Below are 11,341 nucleotides of genomic sequence, written 5' to 3' on the forward strand. Positions count from 1 at the left end.
GATCTCCTTGTCGAATCGCAGAATTAGGTTTAATAGGGATCGTAATTGCAGTAGCGTAGCTGGTTTTTTGGAGAAGTCCTTCCGTGTGGGTGGAGGCCTCAGCTTGAGGATCAGGTGGCTTGTTATTGTGCTCTGGAGGAGGTGTCGTCGGAGGTTCCATGGAGCGGGAGCTCCTTTCTTTGGTAAAGTTATCACTGTTCACAATCGTAGAGAGTGAAAGAGTCGTTATCTAAGCAAACCTTAGTATGGATAGTGGGAATTGAATCAACAATCTAACTAAGATTTTGCACCTCCTTGACCATTGAGCTACGCTTTTGGGCAGTATTAAGGGGATTCAAAATATAATTTATAGAGGTACAAATCAAATTTTGCCTTATATGTAAAGTGTAATTTTCCGGTGAAGGGAGTTATACTTTATTTTTTAATCTTTCTAAAATGAATATCATACTTTCTTATATAGAAATAATTTAACTTTAAACGTTCAATTTTACCTTGAATGATATGGTTTATAGCTACCAAAAGTCAATGATTTGTTATAAACCAGAAGTTTCTAAATTCTTTCACTCTTTCTATTTTTAGTCAAACACCGTCATATAAATTCGGACAGAAAAAGTATTTTTTAGATGATTCATTATAGTTTCAGTTATCCTGACCGTCAACCTAAGACAATCATCTTCCTTCATCCGACTTTGTTAGCATGTTTTACGCAATAAATACTTTTAATTAAGGAATATAGCATATACCGTCAGACTTCTCTATAATATCTCTACATAATAATCATTTACTATAAAAATTAAGTGTTTTTCGGAACTGATTTTTATGTTATGTTATAATATATGTCTTCTATAACAACACTTCAAAAAAAAATAAATCGAAACAAACGAGGCTATTGTAGAGGGGTTTGACCGTACTATAATTAAAAAGACATTTATATAGTTTGACTCAATTATGCATGTTTTTCTATTCTTACACATGTATAATGTCAACTATATAATACAACATGATTCTTGGCTACTTCCTTGAAAATAAGGATGAGGCTCAAAATATTATAGACTTACAAATCATTGTGGAGCTAAAGCTAAGAAATAAAGTCAGCCATGGCAAAGCCTCTCTTCCTTGTGGTTTTATGTATAACAGCACTGGGGCCAACAGCTTGCTGTTTCCATATCGGGGAATGTCAAAAGCCAGAAAGAAAGACCGCTCTCTTCATTTTTGGGGACTCATTATTTGATGTGGGAAACAACAATTACATCAACACTACCACTCTTGACCAAGCCAACTTCTGGCCTTATGGAGAAACTTACTTTAAGTTACCCACCGGCAGATTTTCCGACGGCCGTTTGATTACAGATTTCATCGGTAAGCAGGCGGAGCTAGAGTTTTAGTTATGAATTTTGCATAACCCATTATATAACTTAGTCAAAATTCTTTATTTATGTTAATATCTACTTATAATATGTATACACAAATTATTCAGAATATAGTAAGATGTCTTTTCTAGAATTCAGAATTTATAAACTTAAAATTCTGAGTCACGTAAACAACGTCTTTACCTTCACAAGGTAAGGATAAGGTCCGTGTACATACTACCCTCTTAAGACCTAATTTATGGAATTACACGGGTGTTTTTTGTTGTTGTTGTAAAAATCTGAATCTGCTTCTAACTATGTGACTGTGTGTATTTGTGTGTGTCTTGACTATTTTTGGTTGTTTTTATTCGGTGACAGCTACATATGCAAAACTGCCATTGCTGCCGCCCTTTCTGCAGCCTGGGGGGAGTCAACACAGCTATTATGATGGGGCAAATTTTGCCTCGGCGGGGGCGGGAGCTCTTGTCCAGACTTTCCAGGGATCGGTATGTTATTTCTTCTGTCGTATTAGTCGGAAATTCTAATAAGGATATATCCAAAACAATGCAAGAATACAACATTTAAAATTCAAACTTGCAAGGTAACATAAATTTTGAACCACATTTATCACTATACTTTAAATTCCCTTATATCAAAGGGGATTCAAAAATTTATATATAGACAAAAAATATATATTTTTGACCTATTGGCACATAGTGGCAAAGCTACACTTTGGTAGGATGCTCAATTGATAATTTTTTGTCAAAAAATTACACTGCGTATATAGGTACATAACATATATGGAATACTCTTTGTCGAATTTTTTTTTTATTTCTTTTAAATTTGAACACCCTTAAAGAATTTTCTGATTTCGCCACTGTTTGCACAATGTAGCTTTCCTTAATAGCGTGAGACTTCATATATATATAGTAAGGAGTTTGATCTCTATTCACTTAGGTGAAATTTTTTTTTATACTATCGTGTCTTTTGTAACTTCATTAACTGATAATATTGGTAAAAATAATATTTCCCCCAACTCATAAAAAGTTGGAGTACAAAAGAATAAAAGAAAAGGAGGAATGAAGAAGGAACGTTTTTTTTTTGTTAATGGGATGATTATATATTAGCAATTAAGGGGAAATAGGTACATCATTTTTGGAGGGGTATATAGTACCCCTAAGTTTTGAACCACAAATATTAATATTACATTCCAAATTATTTCTTGAAAACACAGTTAGTAGGATGTCTGTCCGAAAAGTTTCATTTGCAAACACAGGAGGAACTGACAACATTGTTGTTCTTCCAAAAAGATCTTTCTTTTCACCTTCCTTTGCTAGTAAGTCAGCTATCCTGTTCTTCTTCCTGTAGCATGTGTTTCATTCTTATTACCACCGTTGAGTGTGTGTTGATTTTCAGTGGTGTTAGACCTCTTTGTTCTGCAATTTGTAGTCCCCTTAATAGTGCAAGAAGCTCAGCTTGGATATTAATGGAACTTATTTGCAAGAAACTTATTTCCTCCTAAAAGGTTAATACTATACTAGTTAGTTTGTTGACTTGGCGAATTAACTCAGGGAGCTAGCTACCTATATTAGGTAGGAAACTAGGAATCATGTCTAATAGCACACCTATATATATATGAGTTATCACCAAAACTCAAATTAAATGATTATTGCTTTCTGTATCCAATAAAGTAAGAGACGACTTTTTCAAAAATAACTTACAAGTAACTTTGACTCACTAATTGCGTTGAAATATTCTAATTGATGGCAAACTCCATATAGGTAATTCATGTATATATGACCATATTCTTGAATTTTCAGTTATTAGCGTCAGACTCCATATATATATATATATATATATATATATATATATATATATATATATATATATATATATATATATATGTAGTTCTCTGATAAGATAGGAGTCAGAAGAGAAAAGCATGCAATAGGCTCCACTAAGCTAAAGTTCTTTATATTTCAATGGCTAATGGAAGAACTCCAATCAATGAAATCATCAAATGATGTGTGCATATCTACTGCTCCAAGTTTCGTCAACTGCTTTTTTATGAAAAAATTGAAGGAAAGATGATTTCTACTATTACTGTTACTATTTTGTACAACATATGCATTATTTCATTTGTAGTGTATTTCAAATTATATACTTAATAAAACGGAGCACGTATATATATATGCAGCGGCAGAGCTACATTCCTTTGCCAGAAAAATATATTGTTTAGATATGCAAAAAAAAGATATTATGTAAATATACTATATATTGAATCGCATTGACTTTTTTGCGTATTTACTATTTAAATTTTGATATCCCGTAATAAAAATTTTAATTCCGCTACTGTATATATATATATATGTGTATATGTAGTCCTATTCAGTCACGTATTTCCTAGTTCCGATATATGTGAAATTAACGGATGGGATTTTTCTCCATTCATTATCTTCATTTTTTCAAATTCATGCTGGGATGAGAACACATGTCATAGTTTAGAATTCATCATTAAGATTTAGATAATTAAACATGATATATATTTCTCATCCAAGCAGCAAAAATTCTGGGAAACGGAGACAATGAAAAATGGAAATTAGGAGATCATACAGGGTAGACATCGGTTGATTCGGTTGTGAATGTTATCGATTCGGCATATCGGTTATCGATTTATAAATATGATAAACCGATAATCGAACCGATAAGATATCGGTTATTGGGTATCGGTTTGTCGGTTATCGTTCCTTATCGGTTCGATTATCAGTTTACTCGATAAGAATAAAAAATATCCAAAAATTTCATGTTTTTATTATAGAAATCGTGATCATACCGTTAAGAGGAAGGAACTCAATTTTTGCTCATAAAAAAAGATGGATTAAATATCAATTTTAGAAAAGAACACTTTCTTTGCATTTGAAAATCCCAATGAATGATCTCAACTTTCAAAGTTATAAGTTAATATGAGTAAGGAATAAGACATTCAACAATCTAATTAATCTTATAAACTATCTCACTGCGGGCGGGCATAACTAATAGAAAAAGAATAAATTTCTAATCTTATAAATACTAAAGAATCAGTGCAACAAAAGAAACAAATAAAAAAACTAAAAATTTAAACAATTAATTCTTTAAAATATAGAACTACAAATCTTAACGGAAGAATTAAGAGGAGAAATTCAGAAAAGTTTAAAACTTACTCTAAGGAATAAGGTGATGAAGAGTAACTCCCTAGAGAATTGAGAGAATGAAACCATAAGGTGGTTTTACATATTTAGTAGGTAAAATTATAATTTTGTTAAAGTTTATTGGAATTTCGATTAAACCGTTAATAAAATTGGGCAAACTAAAATCCGAACCGATAACCCAAGTCAAATAATATTAAATCGTTATCGACCTATTACTCAATAAATAACTTGATATCCATAACCCAATAATATTTTTTTAAATTTAGAGAGACCACGGGGTTGCATGTGACAAGTGATGACAGTGAGGGTACCCTTCTATTACAATCAGTACGGGACCAGTGACAGCTTTGTCCGTCGTGTCGACTTGCTACAGGCCAAGCCCAACAACAAAGACACTGCTGTTTTGGACTTCTTATACGTCCACACCACTTGTAGCTAGGTGGTCCACCAACCTTAGTCAACAATTAAAAATCTCAAATTCGATCCTGCTCACAACAATAACAACAACCTAATATAATCCCACTAATTAGGTCTGAGGAGGATAGTGTGTACGCAGGCCTTACCCCAACCATAAGGTAGAAAGACTGTTTCCAATAGACCCTCGGCATCCTTCCCTCCAAGAACTCTCCACCTTACTCTTGGGGTGACTCGAACTCATAACCTCTTGGTCGGTCCCTACTCACCTTGAAAGAAATAAGTTTCTTTTATTTTTATAATCATATGGTATTTGAGATTTAATGTCCTGACTAATTTATATTAATCCCATTAATAAGAGAGGAAACGCTTCCTATTAGGGAGTTTACTATTTTTAAGACTCAAATCTGATACGTTTAGTTAGGAACATCTATCCTAGCACACCTGCATAAAAGATATAAGTTAATATGTCTTTGAATCGTGTGAACTATCTAATTATATATTTCATATTTGTATCAAGTTTCTCTATGTTAGGACCTTTTTCAAAAAAAGCACGTGAAACTATTTTATTGATGGGAAGCGGGAAACTTGATAGCACATACCTTTGTTTGCCATATCGAATTATGAAAATCATATCTTCCAAAAGTTTAAACTTGTAGAAAAAAGTGATAATATAATTTTATTTATTTATTCATTTTAGGTAACAAATGTTTACTTTCCCCGAAAAAGAAAACAACTCAACAAATTGCTATAGCTTGACTTAGCTACTCAGAAGTACTAATTATTTTTCGTTCTTCAGGTAATTAATATGGAGGCTCAACTCAAATACTTCAAGAAGGTGAAGACTTGGTTGAGAAACAAAATAGGCAAATCAAAATCAGCCAAGATTTTGTCAAACGCAGTCTATTTATTTAGCGTTGGAACGAATGACTACCTAAGTCTCTTTGTGACCAATTCCACAGTTCAAGACTCTCCTCAATACGTACAAATGGTCCTCGGCAACTTGACAGCCATTGTTAAAGTAAGTTAAAATTGCAAATTTGGATTCATCTAGAGGTGGTAAATGAGTAGGTCGGGTGAAACTTGGACGAGTTAAACGAGTCAAATTAATAAACTGGCCGTGATTCAATATGTACAAAGTTTGCTTGGGTCAAAATGGATTGACTGATAATAGTCAAATAATAAGATCCAACCTTCCCAACTTTTTTATTTTTCTTTTTAAAAAGAAAATGTAAAAGTTAATGTATTTTTAAAAAAGTTACTATTTGCTTTCAAATTGCATTGTATAATCAAGAATACATATGAAATTCCGCAGGAGATACACAAAATTGGAGGCAGGAAATTTGGGTTCCTTAATTTGGGAGACTTGGGTTGTCTACCTGGCCTAAGAATACTTAATCCGTCTAGCAAAAATGGGTGTTTGGAAAAAGCTTCAAACTTGGCCAAACTCCATAATATTGAGCTGTACAATATCCTCTCAAGAATGGAGAAAGAGCTGAAGGGGTTCAAGTATTCACTCTATGACTTCAATAGTAATGTGAGAGAGAGGATGGATCATCCCTCCAAATATGGTATGCGCCATTTCAAATCATTTCTTGATTGATGTCCGTATAATTTCTTCTCATCTGTCCAAGCCTTGATCAGTTTTGTCAAAGGCTTATTTAAGGCGTGCTTAAGCCATGGAGCTCATAAAAACTAGGGGAGGGCACTTCCCGTATCTTAAGCTGCACTTCGAAGGCACTAAAGCGCGCGCCTCGTTGCCCATATATCAAATTTTGAAATCGGTACTAAACAACAAATATCAGTGACATATAAGTATATTATTTGTTAAGAAAAATATTATGAATAAATTTGTTACTCTTTTCTTGAATTACATGAGAATATTTTTTTTTTTTTTTTTTGCTCTCATTGGGCTTTGTCTTACTAAAATCAACACTTAAATAACGCTTTACGCGTAAAGCCCGCTTTTTAGAGCTTTTCGTCTTTTACGATACTACCTTGATGTATAGAGTTACCTAATACCTATTACTGGTGGTAGGTAGGTAGCGGATATTCCATGAAATTAATCGAGGTATGTGCACGCTGGATTCAAACTAGTGGCGGATTTTATAGTGTTAGAAATAGATTCAATTGAACACCTTTTTTAGATTTAGATCATACGTATATGTGTGTGAAAACCTCCGAAAATTGGTCCAAATTTTATATGTTTTGAACTCACATTTTCAAAAAATTCATAATTTGAACCCATAAAAATTAAATTTTGAATCCGCCTTTAAATCAAATTATGACATAACAATTGTTGCAGGTCTCAAGGAAGGAAAAATAGCATGCTGTGGGAAGGGGCAATATAGAGGCATATTTAGCTGTGGAGGAAAAAGGCCCGTAGGACATGAATTTGAGCTATGTCAAAATCCAAGTATGCATGTATTTTGGGACTCCTATCATCAAACTGAAACTATTTACCAGCAAATGGCAGCTGAAATGTGGAATGGGCCTTCTAATTTCAAGTCTCTCTTTCAATGCTTGTAAAGTTTTAGTTCAATGATAGTGTTGTTTCCTTGCATCTACTTAAAGGTTCAACTACATCATCATTTACAAACTAACTTGGAAATACATTCTTCTAAGATACTTCATCTGCTTAACAAACAACAAATTTAGCTACAGGGGCGGATATAGCATCGGACTTGTGGGTTCAGTCGAATCTAGTAACTTTGGTCTAAACCATGTATTTGTCTTAAAAAATTCATTGAATATGCATATATTGTTAATTTAGAACCAGTAACATAAACGAACTAGAATCCCGAATCCATAAGTTTCAAATCTTGACTCCGCCTCTGTTTAGCTAGACTACGCGCAACAATATTAAGGATTTAGAAATATATATATATGCGAAGTCCATAGTTTTATGAGAGGACATTTGCCAGATATTTGTATAACAATGCGGGAAAAAAAATTCAATAACTTAAATAGCAACTTTTCATATAACAGTCCAAGTCCAAACAGGACTTTACTTGGATTGCACACTGGGGCCCAGTTAAAGTTGAATAGTGATCCAGGAAGAGCCCAAAACTCAAATTTTCTTCTGTTTCCTTACCTCCACTTTCCTCTTAGTTGCTCTCTTCAATTTTCCTTTCCTTTACATTGCTTGTTTCAAATCGTGATGTTAAAATATCGGGAAAAGGGTCGAAAATGTCGGTTTACTCTGGAAAAATGATTATTTATACCTTTCGTTATACTATAAGTCCAATACTATTTCTGACATTAAAAAATTGATGCAAAAATACCCTTCCTCTGTTAGGGCCCTCCACCATGGCCAACATCATCCCCATGGCCTGCATTTTGCTGAGATTGACCCCGCGTGACATGCCACCTCACCGCCCCAACCTCATTTTATCCCCTCCCTCCAAACTTAAAAAACAAAAATTGAATGAGCTTCAAAAAAATAAATAAATGAAAAAGCTGTCATTAAAAACACACCATGACCGTAGCTATACAGAGTCCTCCGAGAAAGCAGCATATTCAAAAGCCATTACTTGGGAACCACAGTTTCACGAAGCAAAAACAACATATCTTCGTTAAAACTTAAAAACACATTTTCAGACAGGATAATTGCACAAACAAGCCAACATATAAGTGCCTCAAATTCCTTTTAAGAATAGAGAAATGTGTCTAATTTATAAAAAAGAAATTCTTGTCACCAATTGCAAACCGTACTCTATGGAAGCAATTATACTTAGCACACATATGGGTTTCAAAGGAAAACATACATGCGGGTTTCTTCAAGCATCAGATACCCAAAACCATCTCAAGAGTTGAGATTGAATTTTGGTTCAATTTACAAAAAATAATAATTTTAACGTTGTGAGTAATCATTGCCACATTGCATTACACATTCTAATTTGGTGGTGGTTCAATAGTTTTTGGGTGAAAGGGGAGATGGTGGTGGGAGAAGAGATGGGGAGAGGGTGGTTAGGTAGCATGCCACGTGGCGTCCATTTCGCGCTGAAGTGTCCGGCCATGTGGGATGATGTTGGGCATGGAGAAGGGCCCTAACAGAGGAGGGGTATTTTTGCACCAGTTCTATAACATCGAGGGCAATGTTGGACCAATACTATAACGCATGGTATAAATGATCTTTTTCGCAAAGTAAATGAGTATTTTGACCCTTTACCCTAAGGTACTATTTTCTCGATCATATGTGGTATTCGTCAATATCTTGGTCATCTGACCAAGGAGCATCACGATGTCTTTGAAGCAGTTGCATGGTACCGACATTCATGGTACTAGCATTTTGTAGACGTGGTTCGGTTATTCCTATTTGTCTCTATCTATTGGTGGGGAACACTCAATTTGGATCATTGTTACTTATCGTTTTGTACAGTATTGTATTGTATAGTTTTAAGAATACAACGTTTGAATAGATTGCATAGTTTGCTGTTGTTAAATAGTAATATTTTTGTTGTTTGGTTTGATTGTATCGTATTGTACCGTAACTAATAAGTATATTAAAATACCCTTTGTTGTTTTAAATATTAAAAAAATATTCTCTAAATTAAATAATACTCGCTAAAAATAGTTAACTGATGAGAAGGATAGGCTTCGAGAAAAGTTCTTCTATTTTGTACACTGTGAACAAATAAGAGCGAAAGACAACCTGATGCTTCATGTTTACCATCGTGTGTTTTTACTTACTAGAAGTACTAAGACAATAAATTTGCCAATATATGCACAAGATGGATCCATAATATAAAAATAGTTGTTTTTTCTTAAAATGGTATTCAAAGGACAACAATATTTATATGCCAATTGCTTATGCTTGCTATATAGCTATAAGCCAGTTTGACATATGGCTAAGCACAAAAAATTTAATAAATAAAACATGATCAACATAAATTCTAATTATAGCATAAATAGTTCGGAGACAGGAACAACAAAAACAAACTTGTATATGAAAGTAGAAATATAATGTGAGTCTTAAGAGAGAAAAATAGTTTGGGAACTAACATGTGATAGACATTTGCAAATCACATGGTATTTTAATTGCTTCCAAGGTTAAGAGTGAACCACAATTTGGAGTGAGAACGGCGATATATATTAGGGTGGAGTAAGTATAAAATAGGATAAAGAATAAAATATAATTATGGAATAATAAGTAAGGGTATAATTGGAAAGAAAAATATGAAACGATCCCACCACACCGATTTGGTTGTTTAAAAAAATCGGGTTTTTTATTATTTCGGAACAATGAATTTAACAATACAATACAATCAATTTTAAATAAGCAATCAAAATAAATATTATTTTAAAATAACAATACAAAACGATACAAGGGGTAACAACTATCCAAACAAGCTATAAAACATCCAAAACTTCTCCTCTTAAATTTCCCTCACTTTTTTGATAAACCATTAACTTTTTATTTTTTTTTCTATTTTTTAATTTCCCGCCTATAATATCTAATGTTTGAACTTCAAATGCATTGTGTATTAAAGTGTGTGGTTGCAACAATTAAATGGTGTATGCTAACCTCTTTTATGCATTTTATAGTTATGAAATAATGGTATATATACTACTGTAATGGAATTTCACATAATTACCGAATTTCACTCACTATAATAATAAATTTATAAGAAAAACTCATTTTAAAGAAAGTAAATTGCGTGTGAATTATTCAAATAATACAATTGACTGAAAGGCCAAAATTTGGAAGTCACCTGGTTATAGCGTGCCAATCGTCTCGTCAGTGCACCACTCTGTAAATTGCACGTCAAAAAATTAAAAAACAAATCACCATGTAAAAGAATTTGACTATCCGTATTTTAAACAAAAGTTGATTAAAAAAATTGCAGAAAGTCCTCTCGAATTGTAAGGAGAGGCATTTACCTGTGTATGTTTTTCTGATTCACTTGAATGTTCTCGATACTTTTCTGATGAAATTGCGCTATGAAATTATTTAAGATTTTTTACGTGGAATTTATAGAGAGACAAAGTACTAATGTGGCAAGTGACGTGTCATAACTTATCAATGAAATTTTGAGCTTTCAAATATTTATATTTTTTAGAATACACGCATAGTTTAATTACTTTAATATCACAAAAATAATTTGGTGACTTTTCATACTGATTAAAGTTTAGTAACTATACATGGAATCAACCCATTATAATGGCAAAAGTACTACTATATCTTTTGTTTTAAATGGACTACTTGTTAAAATTTTATTAATAAATAAATTAAATGCACAAGGATGAAGCAGACATCAACAATGCCCACTAAAAATAATGCAAAAGTAGACGAGAATCCTGTTTACATAAAATATAATAGGAGTATACAAAATAGAAAATCAATTCAAATAATAAGCGTTACCTTTTATTGATCTTCTTCGTCTTTAT

General features: G+C 32.9%; 1 protein-coding gene across 1 annotated transcript; it reads left to right on the plus strand.

Annotated features, from left to right (window-relative positions):
* The first annotated feature begins 1,005 nt into the window (after nt 1-1,005).
* Nucleotides 1,006-7,702, plus strand: LOC104099625 (GDSL esterase/lipase 5-like). Its single transcript, XM_009606672.4, has 5 exons — nt 1,006-1,359; nt 1,728-1,855; nt 5,751-5,972; nt 6,267-6,522; nt 7,257-7,702. Exons 1-5 carry the CDS (start codon nt 1,098-1,100, stop codon nt 7,478-7,480), a joined length of 1,092 nt encoding a protein of 363 aa, XP_009604967.1. The 5' UTR covers nt 1,006-1,097; the 3' UTR covers nt 7,481-7,702.
* Nucleotides 7,703-11,341: the final 3,639 nt, after the last annotated feature.

Source organism: Nicotiana tomentosiformis, chromosome 12 (assembly GCF_000390325.3).
Source record: "Nicotiana tomentosiformis chromosome 12, ASM39032v3, whole genome shotgun sequence".
Classification (NCBI taxonomy): domain Eukaryota; kingdom Viridiplantae; phylum Streptophyta; class Magnoliopsida; order Solanales; family Solanaceae; genus Nicotiana; species Nicotiana tomentosiformis.